At 39.1% G+C, this 17,747-nt stretch overlaps 1 protein-coding gene and 1 long non-coding RNA gene across 2 annotated transcripts; one reads left to right on the top strand and one right to left on the bottom strand.

Annotated features, from left to right (window-relative positions):
* Positions 1-7,662: 7,662 nt before the first annotated feature.
* LOC142946338 (globoside alpha-1,3-N-acetylgalactosaminyltransferase 1-like) lies at positions 7,663-16,311 on the top strand. The gene is made up of 12 exons (XM_076087491.1): positions 7,663-7,869; positions 10,357-10,398; positions 10,677-10,730; positions 11,104-11,157; positions 11,945-11,977; positions 12,330-12,464; positions 12,668-12,776; positions 13,022-13,135; positions 13,377-13,490; positions 13,706-13,839; positions 14,222-14,299; positions 14,552-16,311. The coding sequence occupies exons 1-12, from the start codon at positions 7,805-7,807 to the stop codon at positions 14,697-14,699; spliced, it is 1,080 nt and encodes a 359-aa protein (XP_075943606.1). The 5' UTR covers positions 7,663-7,804; the 3' UTR covers positions 14,700-16,311.
* Positions 7,930-17,595, bottom strand: LOC142946339 (uncharacterized). Its single transcript, XR_012953061.1, has 2 exons — positions 17,364-17,595; positions 7,930-9,046 (listed from the first exon to the last, which is right to left on the bottom strand). It is a non-coding gene; the product is annotated as an uncharacterized LOC142946339 (long non-coding RNA).
* Between the last annotated feature and the right edge of the window lie 152 nt (positions 17,596-17,747).

The following is a 17,747-nucleotide window of genomic DNA, read 5'->3' as shown; positions in this document are numbered from 1 at the left end:
CATAAATAAACAACTGCAGGATGGTGTCAAAAAAAGAAACGTGTGTGTGTGTGTGTAAACTTACCGCAGTGGAACACTGCTTTCACGTCAAGACTCTCAGACAAGAACAAATCGGGCTTCCGTTTGAGGGCCTAAGAGGCAGATAAAGGCATTAAACAGAGCATGCCTCGACGGCCCGACCCACTCGGCACTGCTTCACCACATTGCACTGCATAAGCTGCTTCAGAATACTGCTAGCAACAATACGCGCTCAGCCTGGTAGACGGATCCGACAGCAACACAGCACTGAGACCAGATCTGCCTACCAGGCTTTAGTACTCTCTCCATCCGTTTAGGAAAAACTACATCCAAACCCGTACAGAGATCCTCCAATGCACAACTCGGCAGGTATAACAAACAAATTGCAAAGAATCAAACTTTGAATTAATTGGGAACTTAAGTCAAACCAAAGGCAGTGACGGGTTTGCTTTTCTCAAAAATCAATTGTATTTGAAACATGACTTTTGTTTTGGGTTGACTGCATTGAATATGCAACAGCAGTGTGTAAGTACAACCTTTTAAACACTAGCCCTATTTTTAGGCCTCTGCTCGAAAATGGCATACCCATACTAAAGAGACTTCAATTCTGTAACTACAAGGTCTACTCCGAACGTAAAATTCCATTCGCCAAAAGTCTGACCACCCACCCCCGGGTCCAGCAAGTTAGATTGACCCCCCTTCTACAGGAAACAGATGAGAAACAGACAGGATGTACTTGCCAACAATGTTTCTAGCTTTGAACTGGATAATTATTGCCGTTCTTTTCGTGATTCTTGATAAAGGTAAGCAGATGGCGATCATTTTTTCCGGTGAAGTGATCTCTTGTGCTGGCGTTGTTGGCTCACAGCTTACTGGTTTCACGGAGAGAAAAACCGAAGGTATTTATGGGTTCTGTGTTGAATTCTAATGCTCTGGGATCTATGGATTAGCCGTTTAGCCGTTAGCTTGTTGTTGCAATATCGAAGCGCAGTAAATAAAATGCCTATTCGTGGCCAGAAATACGTGGTATTATGGCACATTTTCTAGTTGCTTATATTAGTAGTGTATAGTTGTGTTTGGAGTGTTTGGGGGCGTCGTGTGCATGTGCAGATAAAGATAAATAATCATCTTGTAATAATGAACTCATTCAGGATCAGCCTCCCCAGAGCGCCGCGTTAGCGCAAATACTCCATCTGAAGAGGCGCTGAGTGAGCTGATGTTCTTATCAAAAGGAGCAAATGTGCCCTGATGTTGAAAATATTGAGTAAAAATGCTTAAAATAGTCTTCATGCATTAAGTGTTTACAAACAGGCCCTCACTCCTGAGCAGCCAGCTGAGCATTATAAAATATAAGATCAATGAAGTAGCCAACGAGTGAGTGTTGCTCAGTAATGTTCGGTGCTAGCGGGGAGTGTTACGTTAGACGGAGCTAGTAAAATATTATTTATTCATATTTTTACAGTAGAAAATCCCACCAGTAAAAGTTTGATGTGTTTTTTTAAACGTAACGATATTTGATCGGTACTCAGTGTCGGCCTATACGCAAGTTCAGGTGTCTGAATCTCTATCCAGACTTTCTTCTCTTTATAAATGAAGTTAATCAACGTTAGCATGTTTTTCTGACTGTTGCGTGCTGAGAAAACTCATGCGTCCATGACGTCAAACTCTGCGGCTTCATTTCAAAGAAAGACAACAGAGCTACTTGAAAATGACGAGTTATTCAGCTTAACGTGTTTAAATGTCCTTCATGACTGATGTTGGTGCTTTCTGATGTTTTGTCTTCAGTATGTTTTGTTTTCTTTCGGTTAGTTAATTTAAAATACTTTTATCTGTTTGTAAATTGGTGGTAAATTAATTGCTCTTACTAGCCCTCCGGGTTTTTTCATCCCACTTGTGCGTTTTCTTATGTTAGTATTATTATAATTATAATTATATGCACAAATAAAGAGCTAAAGGTGGGCTGCTCTTTGTGTGGTGAGCTGACTGTTAGAATCAAAAGCCTTTTTCAAACATTCCTCTCACGTTTCATTCCACGGCCTCGCCTGTGTGATGGGACCCCTGAGGGCCCAGTAACAAAGAACAGAAAGAGGTAGAAGAGGGAGGAGAGGACAGGGAAACAGGGAGAAAGTACAAAAAGAGAGAAAGAGAGAGAGAGAAACCCAAAGTGAATGAAATAAGAAACCAAAAACACACCTGAGCTTGGAGTTGCATAAATTAATCAACAATATCAGGATGATCCCTGGGTCCTAAAATATAATAAAGATGAAACTTAAGAAATCATAAGAGAATAAGAATAATATACAAACAGCAACTGAATAGATTCAACAGTCACCAAACCTGAATGAACCCCCCTTTCACCTCCTTCCCTCGAGGCACCGCTGGCATCAGTGTGACGCTCAGACTGAGCCTCAGGGGGAGGAGGTTTCTGTGAAGGGTTTCATTCAGAGCTGGTTCTGATCCACCATAACCATCCGTATGAATCACACTCACAGATCAGGATGGGTTCTGATCTCACTACCCCCCCCTATGTGCTGCTGGACACAGACTACTATAATTAGCTGGGGTTGTTTTTATGGCAGATTGATGCACAATTAAACACACATTTCCTGTAGAAGCTTCTGGACATGAAGAATCCACATTGATGTTGGGTTCGGGGGGGGGGGATGGGGGAGGGGACTCCAACAACAAACTTGTAATGAAACAAAATAAGCGTCTGTAGTAAGCGTCCAGCGTCAGCTGTTCCCAGACTCCCCCCTCCAGACCTCGTCCACACACACACAAACCCCTGGAGAGCATACAGGGCTTATTCAGAGGGCTGTGGTGGAGAACCCGACTCTAAACCTGCTGCTTACATGTCAGCCAACTGAATAAGCTAAGTGGTCTCTGTGCTGTGAGACTGTATCCTGTCTACTTAAAGGCACCTGCTCAGAAAGGAAAGAGTTCAGAGAGCAGGAGGAGAGGCAGCCATTACTTAAACAAGTCAAAGCGTGACAGGAGGAGAGGAGAGAGGGGACAACACAAAGGGAAGGGGAGCGGCACACAGAGCTGGTTCAGGTGTCCTAACCCGGAGGTGGAGCTGGATGAAGTCACATCATCTCATTCATGTACATCAGAACCCAAGTCTGGCACATTAACACACTCCTGATCCACACTGAACAAAACCAAAGTCATCGTCATGCAGCTCAAACACTGAAGCAGTAAATACAAATAAATTAAATAAGCAAATACTAAGCTGATAAATATAGAAAACATTACATAAGTTTGAAGCAAACCATAATATTCTTAAAACGATTTTTAAGAACGTCTGCAAAAGATCAAATGATTGAGATGTTAGCGCTGCATTAATGATTGTTGGGAGCAAACATTTAAAGGTCCACTGTGACGACACAGTCCAGTGACCTGTTGATGTGTGGCCCCCAGACCTTTTATCTACACTGTAATGAATTGCTGTAAATTTACATTGTATTTAAAACGGTATCTTACTGTATTTCATAATAACCGTAACATACAGTTAAATGTTCATCCCTCGCATGTAAATTAACAGTCAATGCCGTAAATTAACAGTTAATGCCTTCAATTAACAATAGCAGCAGACTACTGTAATTTATCAGCATGATACATTATTTTCTGTGAAGTGGTGGAAATACGCTTCTCTATACAAGTTCAGTGAATCACAATCCATCTACATCGTACTGTCTATTGTAGGTTAATGTGTCTGTAAAGACGATAGAATATTTTTTATTATTCAAACTGCTCATTGCCTAAAAGTCATTTTTGAGTGACAAGAGTGACCGACTGCTCCTGAATGTGACTTTGGACACAACAGCTTCAGTTCATCCTTCTGAGTATATTCCACGTGGAGATCAACCGAGGAGCCAAGGTAGCGTTAAGCTTATCACCCGAAATTCAAAGTCTCCATTATTGTTTTGTCTTCATGATTATTGAACTGTTAACATCTCAGATAATGTTTCACTTGGTCTGTTTCATTACATTAGGTTGCTAATATTGGTGGAGCTAACGTTAGCTCTGTGACGTTAGCTAGCTCGAGCTCAAGTAGCCTTAGAAAGGTTAACTTGCTTTGCTGTTGGCTAGCTAAGTTAACATAAATAAAGTTAATCACCAATTACAGTGTTAAGATGTAATGTTAATAACCTAACTTGTGTTTGCTTGTGCTCTTATTGAACCAACTGTAGGACCGCAAACGGTGCGATTACCAAAAGGGAGAGCGGACCAGAAATCACCGACGTTTGTTCAAGACGATGAACAGTTGAGGTAACGCTAACGTTACGTGTGTGTTATCACAGGAGCAACATTAACACCAGATCAAACTCATTTTAGTGTTGAACGTTAGTCCATTGTGGTCCATTGTCTGAGCTTCATTTCTTCACCTAACGTGATCAGCTCATCACATAGTCTGTTGATTTAAACTGTATGGTATTGTTGTATTAGCTTTTTGTAAAGACTTGCATGTTAATATGTGTGAGGCACATGCGAACCCACAGTTGCACACCCAAAGCTTCTTTTAAGTTTGTTCATCCTGGATGTCAGAAGTTCAGAACATTGTGTTTTTATTTAGTTTGTTTTACAGTCACTCATCATCAGAGATTTGAGGATACCTGCCAGACGCTGCAGTCAAGTCCTCTTTTAATGTTTTCATTCATGTGTGAGTTCATGCAGTTCAGCATTTCACTCTTAATGCTATTTTGATTCAGTGTCTGAGGCAGTGACGCTCCGATCGAAAAGTGGCCGATGGTATGCTGTTGTTCAGAGGTGTGTACCTATCCCAAGAGTGGTGTGCTACTGTTGTTCAGAGGTAGGTACCTATCCCAAGAGTGGTATGCTACTGTTGTTCAGAGGTAGGTACCTATCCCAAGAGTGGTATGCTACTGTTGTTTAGGTAGCGATACCTGGAGTGGTATGTGTTGAAGAAATCATTCAAGTCCAGTTCAGAAGTTGCTGTGATGTTGTGAGTTTATTAAGCATGCAGGCACACTGGTGACCTCACAGACACAGAACAGATCTGACCTGGTGAGCCGGAGCTACTAGTCTGAGGTTATCCTCATGAGTTCAGTTAAGCCGGTCATTAAAGATTTTATGATTTTTCTTCCAACCATGCAGTACATTGTGAATTTTGTGATGTAATACAAATGTCCCTTTATTATTTGTCTTGAGAACATGTATTAAACTGCAACAATTATGTATTGAATGTCTATTGTGATTATTTTATTTGTTGGAAATTAAATGCAAAAGTATTGGGTTGTATTACCCTTTGTAAATAAATGGTAACATTCTGGCATATAATGTAAAATCACCGTAAAACCCAATTATCCTACTATCACATACCGTAACCCAGTATACGGTAAGATACCGTAAAAGTAAATTACGGTAGCTTCATCGTAAAAAAAACAGTAAATTACTGGCGTCCCTGCTGCCAGTAAGTTACCGTTATTTTACGGTGAAATTGTTTAGAGTGTATTGTTTATTATCTAGAAATGCAACAGCAAGATAAAAGCGAGTGTATCACCATAATATGCTAGAGCTGCACCGAACACTTCGAAGCTTCCTTCGTAGCGTTGACATCTGAAATCTAAATCAAGATTCGAATTGCTTCAAAAATTCAATTAACACTTCAAATGTAATAAAATTAAACAGACATTCGGTACAGCTCTAGAATACATTTGTGAACTTTTATTTTTTCGACCTCTCTGCTCTTAAAACTCTTGATTTTGGATCCTGTGAAATCAGATATGATCAGAAACATTCAGAAGGTCTATATCACTGACTTGAACATGACACATTTGACAGCGTTCACAAGTCCCGCCCCCTGCTGGACCCCCTACCTTGCTGGAAGATGGACAGCGTTACCGACGTCACCAGCTCAAACAGAGCCTTGATGGGTGGGAAGTGGTCCGTCTCACTGGCAAAGATGTGCACCATCTGAAACACAGCAGGACGTCACATCAGACACTCACAAGAAACCAGGCTGCTGGAAACCATAGGACGTCTTTACGTGCACTGCAGAAACCTGATTACTGTGAGTAGTATAGAGGGTATACTTTCGCGTGTGCATGTAAGTGCACCAGATTGCGCGTGCACGTGAAGTGTGCATTTTATGATTTATGACTTTTATTATTATTATTTGCATAATGATCTGAAAACTGCTTTATTGCGTATGTAGTGAATGTATTACGTTTTTTACTGTTTCTGTGTGTAGGGTTGCGTAGAGAGAGGTGTTTGTGTGACTGAAACTTATTTACTCATGCTGTAGCAGGCTGGTGTCTCCCCTAGACTGTGAGCAGGGAGGGGTCTGAAAGGTGTCCTTGTTTGCGCGTACATGTGTGTGTGTGTGTGTGTGTGTGTGAGAGAATTACTGTCAACCATTGTCCCTATAGAGGATGGCGCATCGAGGGGTCTGAAAGGTGGTCTTAATTGCGCGTACATGACATCACAAATATTCTTAATTAACCCTGGTTGTTTTAGTATTTTCTCCCATTCTTTTAGGTTCTAAAATACATGTTGCTCTCCTGCCTTCTGGGTAGCCCTTTAAATTAATACAGTCTCAAAAATAAAACTTAAAATATCCACTAAAGTTGAATATTTTGTTACTATATTGCTACACAAACGTTATAAATAAAAACATCATGTTTCAAGAGACTGGTGTCTTCACTAAGTGGCCTGTTAATAGCCCTCCCCCACAGCCTGAAAGCCATGCTCTAGGCTGCAAGCCACACCCACACACACACACACACACACACACGCCCTCTCATGAACGCGGAAAAAAAGTTCAGTTTTCACACATCCTGGCATGCATAGCGATACACTGTAGATGACCCACACATACACACACCCACACACACGCACACACACTCACATCCACACACAAACCCTCATGTACGCGCAATCAAGGCCACCTTTCAGACCCCTCGATGCGCCATCCTCTATGGGGACAATGGTTGACAGTAATTCACACACACACACACACACACACACACGCACACACCCTCATGTACGCGCAAACAAGGACACCTTTCAGACCCCTCCCTGCTCACAGTCTAGGGGAGACATGCATTTCATTATCAAAGCACTGGCAATAATGTCTAATCTAATTTTCTATATTTTATTAACAATTGACCCATTCTTACTCCTCATTGTTATGTTACTCTTTAAGACCCTGTTTGTGATGAACAGAGTACGACTCAAACGCAGTGAACAGACCAGAGAATGAAGTTGCAAAAAATCTAAGTTTTACTGAGGCTCAGTTCAGAAACAAGAAAACAAAGCAGGACAGGCATCAAGCGGAATTCACACGCATATTAAATGGTCAAAAAGATTAACAACACTACAAACTATCACAGGAGCAGAAAAACTGGTTTCAGGACTCGCAAGGATATAAACTGGCATGGAGAACTCGTCTAAACGAAATGACTGATATAATAGGTAAACAGCGTTTAAGAACAGGGAAGATCTGATGAGCAAATAGAACATAGGTGAGGGACAAAACAGGTTGGAAACTAAACAAAGGCAGTAAAGTAACGGAGTAACCATAGTAAGTGAATGACAAAATAAAACAGGAAGGGGAATTGCATTCATGTGAGTCGTCACACCATTGATCTTTCCTCATGCTCAGTAGAACCTCCCCCTCTGTTAACCGGATATATAAATACCAAATGTACCGTCTGTTATTTTACACTATAGGAATAAGCATACGGACAGTGCTCTTAGTTTCGTCTGTTAATTTGTTTTTCTGTTGTTCAATATTGTTGTATAAATTATTCACAGAGTTGATATGTTGCGCTACATTACAAGGAACCGTATTTTGGTAGGTCTTGGCTGTCTTCTCGTCTTTTGTGGGTAAGACGTTTTTCTTTACTTTACACTACAATTTGCTGAAAAATTCTACTCGACACCAAGTGTGATATCAATAATCAGGATATTTATTCTTGCAAGGAGCAGAGTTGCATCACATACAGTTATGCGTCAAGTTGCTGCTCAGAGATCTGTCTCTGAGTCCCTGTCTTTTATACACAGTGATAAACAAGCTTCATAACAAAGTAAGGTGAGGGTTGGTACCAGGTTGAATCAGTCCTCCTTTATCTTCCTTCGAAACAAACTTCAATGTTATCCATCTTCAAAGACATCCTGTGGACTGCAAGGTCACGGCTATTATGAGACAGTTTCTGTTTCTCAGTTACCAAGCATCATGAAAAAGTACAAACATTATGCATAGATCATTCTGTATTTTTCCAACAGAGGCAAAACTATTTAAAGAGACAGCTCACCCCAAAATCAAAAATACATATTTTACCTCTTACTCCTAATTCCTACATAAAATTGCTTACAGCCAGGTCTGTAGATTATCTCGAGTTATGACAAAGAAATACTTTTGAAAAGTGACGATCAGAACATAGTCAAAATACACTAAATAATGACCAACACGGAACCGCTGAACAATAGGGCGGGTCCTCCCCTGTGTGTGCAGGGGGCTTGACACACAGGTCCAGACTAGTCTCGCGCTGTGAGTGAACCGGGGACCAGCTTGAGAGAGCTCCTGTGTGTCGCTGAATGTGTTTAATTCTGACTGCAAGATAACATCTTCTGCCTCCATTTATCCATTCGCTACAATATGTTGGATTCATATTAATGTGTATTGTTACGTCCCTATTTCTTCTGGTCCAGGGGATGATTAGGGACGAGCACAAAACAACCCAAATAATACACAAATGAACCAACATGGAATTTTGCACCGAACAATAAGCCTAGTGTATCTCGACAAAGAAAATCAACTGCGTGTTTGCAAATGTAAAGGGTACCCCAGACTGACCTCTCGCCACAAACATTAACATGAAGTCCAACTCTCAGCATCGACAGAAAACAGTCTTAAGACCAGCTGAACTCCTGAGGCGAATTCCTGCTTTTATTCTTGGCTCCCCCTCTGCCGATTGGCCAGCCTGCGGTTGGTGCAACCCACCGAGCAGCACGGCCGGCCCTTACTGGTGGAACCCAGTCAAATGATTGACATGATAGGAGACTGAGGGAGAGAGAAAGGAGGAAGGGAAGGAGGGGAGAAAGCACAACATGTAATATGTGGATTTAAAGACATGCTTCTAAATGTCAGTGGCACGGCCTCCCTACTCACTGTACCTTGCACATGTTTAAAATAAAAACATGAATATATGAACCTGTGTATTATTTGAATAGCTTAGTATTGAATGCACAATAAAGAGGTATGTTTATACATGGCACTCGGCCCAGTTTAATATAAAACACAATTTTATACAATATATATATATAGTCGGGGGTCCCTGCTCCATCTCTCTATCAGTTTGGGGGTCCTTGGCCTGAAAAATGTTGACGACCTCTGCTCTAAAGGATGCTGAAATGCGGAAGTGCGCGGAATCCGCACCAAAATAGTGGCAGCTTGCAACAGGAAGTGACCTGTCACCTCTGCAAATTGTGCAACTCTAACGCTAGCAGCCTCGTGGGAAGCTGCGCTCATGTGGTTGGTTGACATTTAGAATGTTGAAAAAAATGCATTTGCGAATCCAGCCACGTCAGGGGAGTCTCAAAACACCCACAAATAAATGTGTAGCGATCCGCAAACAAATGCATACAAATCCACAAACAAATGTAAAAAAATCCACACAGAAATACATACAAATGCAGAAATATATTTGTGATTTTTTTTTTTACATTTATATAAATCGTAATTTATTTATGTGTGCATTGGAATGTATTTGTGAATCGTTCTGCGTGCATTTGTGAGTCTTTCTGTGTGCATTTGCAATTATTGAGACTGATCTGACCCCATAATAAAATGGATGCCGAAATAACTACGTAATGATGCCAGTTTGTAAAAAGGTTGAATTCATGTTTTGTTAGTTCTCTTTGCAAGACGACAAGCAAATCACTTTTAGAATACTTGTTTTCTCCCTGTAGCCTGTTATCTCTTTAACAAACAGTTTTCTGTTTATAAGCGCAGTATAACTTAGTAATAAGCCTATGACTTATTTATGACTTATTTGAAATTGTGACGTCGACGTCATTATTAAATAACCCAGAATATCATTATGGTTTCTCTTAAATTATATAACTCATCAAACCAGACACTCAGGAATGATCAGCCTCACGTGACTGAATGAAATGATAATAAATTATGTAAAATTATGGAGCCCTAAAACCAACAAAAGGCAGTAAAAGATTATCAGACGAGTAAAAAAAAAAAAGTATTACTAAAACATCAGTGTTTCTTAAAAAAAAAAAAACCACAAACAAGTTTAATTATGTGTAAAACTTGTAACTACCAATGTATTAATTTTTTGTATCTGTGTGTCTTCACAGGATCCTGTATATCCTTCATGGGCCAAGCATCGCATCCATCTGGTAATGTCGCTGAAGACAGCATGTGTCATTTCAAATACATGCATCAGATACTAACCATAGAGCAAATAAATTAGAGCCACCAAGCTGGTAATTCAACAAAGGGTAATTTACCAAAACAAATAGTCACAGTACACATAGCCACTGGCTATAAAACTTTCTAAATGAAATGACACGCTTTGTAAGTACTCATGAATCCTGTCTCTGCCCAACAGTTCCAGGGAGTTTCATACTGTATGAATTTCTCATATTATGAGAAAATATTGTGTTTCTTTTTTAAGTTTTTGCCAGGACAATGACTGCAGGGAGATCAGTGAACTCAAAATGAACACTGGGTGAGGATGAACTTTTCTTTTCACCAACAAAAACAGCAGCTTATTTACACAGCAGCTTATTTACATAGGCGCTGCCAAAGTGAACAAAACTGACATTTTCGATATTGTAACTCGAAATAGATGACAAAGAATATGAAAGAGAAACATGCTTTCCAGCCTTTGCTGGTATTTGCCGTAACAATATGTTAAACTTATTGCGCCTCTGCTGCTGGTATGTAATACAAATATCCTGCTTGCGCCACATCACCTTCTAAATTAAATGACACACTTTGTAAGTGCTCATTAATCCCGTCTCTGCCCAACAGTTCCAGGAAGTTTCATACTGTATGAATTTCTCATATTATGAATAAATATTGTGCGTTTCTTTTTGAAGTCTTTGCCAGGACAATAGCAGCTGGAAGATCGGCGAACTCAAAATGCAAACTGGGTGAGGATGAACCTCTCTTTTCACCAACAGAGAGAAAACCGACAGCTTTCCATTTACACTTGATAAGACTCTGGTTCACCTCCTGGCAATGAAAACAACGTTCTTTCTGGGGAGTGAAATGCAAAAACAGCTTATTTTACATTGGTGCTGGCAAAGTGAACAAAACAGAGATCTTCGAGATTGTAACTCTAACTAGATGACAAAGACTATGAAGGAGAAACCTTATTTTGCGCCTCTGCTGCTGGATTGCAATGCAAATATCCTGCTTGCACCATATCATTATGTAAATCAAGCAAGACTAGTCATGTAAATACATAAGGAAGGAAAGAAATGCAAAGTTTTATTTCTAATACCACAGATTTAATTGTGCTACATTTACATCAGCTCAGATTCATATTTTCAGTGATAGTTTTATGCCCCAGAGTAGACAATGACTACACTGGGACTTTAGGCTTTATCTGTAATCAACAATTGCTAATTCCCACAGTGAACACAGTGTAAAACATTATTGGGTATTATTTTACATTTTTTAGATCAGTGGTTAGCACTTTTACCTCACAACAAAAACATTGCAGCATGCTCATCAGGAGTTTGGACACACAGCACCATGACATGACAGTGGATATCTTTAGTATCTGGTCTTCTGGTATTGTTTCTTTATGGTTGTTTTTGATGTTTATCTTTGTTGTATTGATCTTTTGTATTCGTTGTACTGTATTTTCCCCTGCATGTTGTCTTTGGAATAGTAAAGATACATTTAAATGAATCTTTGCTCCTTTTTTTCCAGAGTTAAATATGCTCAGCCAAGCACAACGATCGGGTAAGCTAATCAAAACAGATGTCACATTATTCTCCTGTGTAAAATGTATACATGATAACATTTGATAGAATAATCAACGATGAACATATCTCCTTCACAAAGTCAAAGATCAGACTTCACTTTATTAAAATGTTCTGCCATTGTATGTCATTGTAACTGGTGAAATCCAACATTTTGCATGTTTTAATGCATTGTGTATATGCTGAGATGTAAAGTGATAATTTAATTTGGAATCATCTTCTGCCACAACTTATTGAATATTGAACACAGAGACAAACTACTGATCAGTGCTGGACTAAGACCTGGGAATGCTTCATAAAGTCTGAATCCACGATGTATTTGTTCTCCCAAGACGTACTGATGTGAACTCAGCGACAAACTGGAACGCTCCTCTGGTTTGGGAGGGAACCTTTGATCCAGTGGTTATCGATGCAATCTATAAGAGAATGGACCCAAGAGTTGCTGTGGTGTTATTCGCTGTTGGCAAGTAGGTACACAGGATATTCTCACAGGATATTATAGGAGTGAGGTTTGACATGAGCCATTGCTTCAGGCTGAAATATAACATCTGAAAATGTAAAGCTACTTCACATACTGTAAATACTACTTATCTTTTGCACGGTGTTATTTGTCTTGTGTTGCCTTTTCTAATTGTTCATCTTCATGGCTCGCTTCTTTCCTTCCAAACAGATACACACGTTTCCTAAAGGGCTTCCTGGAGTCGGCTGAAAAGTACTTTCTTGTTGACTTCAGGGTCACTTACTACATCTTCACAGACAACAAAGGAGATGTCCCCCCAGTGAGTTTTTGTTTCTTACTATGTTTAAAGTAGTGTTGTGCATGGCTGCTACACAGCTTAACTGATTTAACAATAAATTCTGTGTGGCAAAATAACGTTTTTAGTTCACTGTTACTCTGTTGTGATCCAGAAACCCTTGGACAAATAAGCCACTTTAAGACTGGTGTTTTCATATTCATTAACTAGACTCAAACCAAAAATAAATGTACACAAATACACATGTAAGTATTGTGTGTGTTTGTCAGATTAAACTGGCTAAGGGCCGGAATATCTCAGTTATCACCGTCCCTAGTGCCAAGCGCTGGCAGGAAGTAGTGCTTGGTCGGATGAAATGGGCCACCGTCACCATCGACAAACAGGTAAGAAGTGAAACGCACAAAATGGCTGCATTCAGTAGCTGTTGCTTTCAAATGTTCATAGCTTAGTTGTTTAATGATCATACTAGTTCTTACAAAAGAAAACCAACAAATGGATTCATGAACAGCTCTGTCATTAGTGGCACAAAAGATAATATGCTTCTCTTAAATATAATTCTTTGCTCATGCAGTTGAGTCTCTGCGTGTTGCAGTCAATCTCACATCTCAACTGTAATGTTTTCAGATCCGTAATGAAGCGGACTACCTTTACATGATGGACATCGACAGTGTCTTTCACAACAGGGTTGGAGCCGAGTCTTTCAGTCGGCTGTCTGCGGTGCTTCACCGTGGCTACATGGTTTTACTCTCTTTCCTACAGTATATTCATGCCAAGTTAATGGAAGTTTTTATCATAATAATAAGGTTATGTGATCTAATTGTTGTATGTTTTCATTGATTCACCTATTACACCATGTGTTATGCAGGATCAGCCACAGCATGAACTGCTGTCACAGGTATCGGCTATAGCCTCTCATTCCTATTCCATATTTCTCAATCTTTATTTTTTCTCAGAATAACAAAAGGGCTGACTTTCCTTATGAGCGCCGGCCCCAATCCAAGGCCTTCATTCCTGCTGATGAAGGAGACTACTATTACACTGCTGCTATCTGGTGTGGATACCTGGAGGACATGTATAAGCTAGTCAAGTAACCAAAATCTAATTATTTCTAAAGTTATTTTTATTTTGCTATTTAAATGAAAGGACAATGTGCTGCGGATAGAGAGTAGTGATTGGACAGAGCTGACAATAAGGTCTACATTTAGACACTGGATGGGTAAAACCCTTTGCCCTTCACATCTCGTGCATTGTTAAAAACATAAATCACAATTACAAATATATACATATATATATATATATATAAATATATTTTCTGTCTTTGTGACCTTTCGCCACCTATGTGACCATTATTTAAGCCTCTTATAGGTTTTTGAGATGATTGCCACGACTAATTTAAGTTTTGTTTAAAATGTATTTTAAAAACAAAATAAAACTCTACAGTGACTCTTCTACTTATTTTCTTTCATCAGATACTGTTACACACAGTCGGAGAAAGATGCTAAGAATAACATCGAAGCTGTTTGGCAGGAAGAGAGTCACCTCAACAGGTACATGTGTCCCAATGTATCCCCTCATTTTCAATGATTTTACTCTTCTTATTTTTAAGGAACAAGTTTCAAGAGAGTCTAAGCTGCTCATATGCTCATTTCTGATGTGTTTTTTTTATCCGCCAGTCTTCATCACATTTATTTTATTCATTAGACTGCATCAAGTTTCTTATTTTCTTGAAGAATCTGATCTTGAGTATCAGACACATGGATATGGAACATAGATTGCTTATCCGTCTCTCTGTCATGCAGGTACCTGCTGTACAACAAGCCAACCAAGGTGCTGTCTGCAGAGTACCTGTGGTCAGACTATGATGCAATACCGGCAACCATTAAAGTCGTCAGGATCTCCCAGTTGATCAAGAACTATGAAGAAGTGCGGCCCAATGGTGGACACTGATGTCAAGTCAATGACATTAAGAGCATGAAACTACATTTGTGCTCCGAGAATTTTATTTTAAATACGAGCTTTAAAATGTAGCATTGTGGTATACCCTGAGAAGAAAATTAAGTGATAAGACATTTACTTGAAGCAAAAAACGAATTTATTATTCAGTTATTAATCAGTATTTCTGCTCTATTATTAATATGAACCTTTATTTAGACACAATCCATTGAGACCGAGGTCTCATTTTCAAAAGTTTTGATCAAATAAAAACAAAGATAGCAAGAGTAGCGAGAACCATCGCCTGTACAAAGAAAGTGATTAGTTTTCATTGAACCCCGTTACTGTACGGCTTCATATTAACTTCCACTGTTACTGTACAGCTGGTAGAATTGTGGCCTATCTTCTATTTGCAATCAATATGCGTTCAATCCAGTTCAATTATTTAAATGTAAATGATAATCTACTCTGGCTGAAGTAGTTTATCAAGAGTAAAATAATAGCTGTGATCTATACACTCCTCTGCATTAGCAACCTGCTGAAATGAAGGTACAGGCTCCTTAACCCTCTCATTACTTCAGGGTTCTTGGTGACCACAAAATCATCTCATTCTACTTTGAGTTAAAACAACCTGCCACCAGATGCGCCGGTGTTCCGGTTTAACGTTAATGAGTGACCGCGTGAACTGAACCGGAACACGGGAGGGCTGCATGTTTCATCACGTTACGTTTTTTCCTCCTAAATCGCGATAATAATGACGAACGTTAACAGTCGACAAAGTTCCGCATGCAGTGGACGTTAACTTAACCCAGCAAGTCTGAACGGTAACGGAACATAACGGAACTTAAACTGTAACGGAGGGAAATGAAGACGCTGTAGACATCTGAACGCTGATTGGCCAAGACTCGACACGTCACATCAAAGATGTTTTATTGCGAAGATCACTACATCACCTTTTCTCCTCGTCTCACTCCAATCTGAGAAACGCTGGCTGGCAACTCAGCGTAAATGAACGACATGAAAATATGAATATAACACATTTCCATGACTTTTGGGATTTTATTTTTTTCAAGCACTTTTCCAGGCCTGGAAATAACCATTTTAAAATTCCATGACTTTTCCAGGTTTTCCATGACAGTACGAACCCTGTTAATTAGAAGTCATAACCTGATTTTATCAGAGCTGTCCGATTGTTTTGTCTGGTCTCATGCATTCCATTATTTATTTTGGTATTTGATGTCACTTTTAATTAAGTGCTTTATAAATAAATGTATTTGTGTGATAATGATTATTATTATTATTATTATTATTATTATTATTCAGACCAAGGAAATGTTTGGAGGTAAATCTGCAGTGGTCTGATGGTAGATCAACCTAATCGCAGATTATATACTTTTGACTTAAAAAGGTGAAAGAAATCATCCTGTATAATTTATTGACAATAATCTAAATTGTTCTACAACATGTTTAATAAGCAAATAGTACTTTATATATTGCATTACTGGTTGTAAACTGTTCCTCCTCTGTGAAATATTGTACTACTAATAAGTCTAAAAGCAATTAAGACTAAATTGTTTGATAAAAACTTTGATAAAAGTCTCTCAGAAATAAAAAGTCATACGAGGCTCCTGTGACTTTATGCCTCTTTCATTATGAAGATGATCGTGTATCTGAGTTAAACTCAAACACAGTTAGCTGATGGATTGTGTGCATGTTGCAGGTCACACGCTGCTCAGTCAGCAGCTTTGTGTTCGTCCTCAACCACACGGAGAACAGCTACTTTTCTCAAAGTAGTTTCCCAACTCGTCTCCTCTCAGATTCATCCGAAGACAAGACAGTAAAAGAGTAAATAACAGCACAACTGTAAAATACTTTACTGTTAATCTAAATTAGGACAATCGGCTTCCTCCATGAAAGGCTTTCAACTCTGGAACACATTCAAATAAATAAATATAATGAATTCCAGATATAAAATATTTTACAACAAAGGTGAAGTAAACCAAAACTGTTCCTATTTTCAGCTAATTGTACTTTAATTTACTAAGTAGTACTGGTCTCTGTGTGTTAGTAGTGGCGGAAGAAGTACTCAGATATATTACTTCAGTAGAAGTGAAATAACTCAAATCGTACTTAAATAAAAGTACAAAAGTATTGGCATCAAAATATACTTTGAAGTACCAAAAAGAAAAGTACAAACTGTGTAGAATGGCTCATTTCAGAATAATATACTTTATTGGATTTTAAAGATCCTTTTAATTACTTTAAATACTTCCATAATAATTAGAATTCATTAGTAAATCTGCAAAGTAACTGGAATCTATAGTTAAGATAAATGAAGTGCAGTAAAACTTATATTTGCCTCTGAGATGTAGTAGAGAAGTGTAAAGTTGCCTGAAATGTTAATACTCAAGTAAAGTACAAGTACCTCAAAAATAGTACTTGAGTTAATATACTTAGTTACAGTACAACACTGTATTGTGTGGTTATTGAAAGCTGTATATTTGAATTACACTGTACATGTAAAAGCCCAACTAGAGACAGAAGAGTTGAACACATGACATTAAACTGTGTGCAGCACATCAGCTTGTGTCCCATGTTTTGTTTCTTCTAGCTAACTAAGCTAAGAGGCTAAAAGCTACCACAGTTAGCAGACCGCTAGTGAAAGTTAGCTTCACGTACCTGCAGCAGCTTCAGCCGTTGAGTGTTTCGTTTAGAGATGAAGAAGAAGAAGCTGAGACGCCTCGAGGAGTCCTGGAGGAACTTCTGAACGGACTCACTGGTGGAGGTCTGGATGGTTCAGGTCTGCAGACTGACAGGATAGACCTCCACACACACGTGGGAGACGCTCCAACTGTGTGCGCATGCGCAGCCGCTATGACTTTATTATTATTATTATTGAGTGGGAAGTGGTTACAGGTGAAGAAATCACTCTTTTTACTGCAGAAAATTATAAAGTAAAATTGTCGGACTGGGACGCAACATGTTTGTCATGTAATCTGGACTGTGTGGGGAATTTTGCAGTTTTATTTTAAATGAATAAATTAGGTTGTTTTCAGTGTTTTT

The sequence above is a fragment of the Anarhichas minor genome, unplaced genomic scaffold (genome assembly GCF_050575085.1).
Source record: "Anarhichas minor isolate MPS153535 unplaced genomic scaffold, ASM5057508v1 ptg000010l, whole genome shotgun sequence".
In the NCBI taxonomy this organism is placed as follows: Eukaryota; Metazoa; Chordata; class Actinopteri; order Perciformes; family Anarhichadidae; genus Anarhichas; species Anarhichas minor.
Note: the sequence above shows the minus strand (reverse complement) of the source record. Positions and strands in the feature narration are given on the sequence as shown.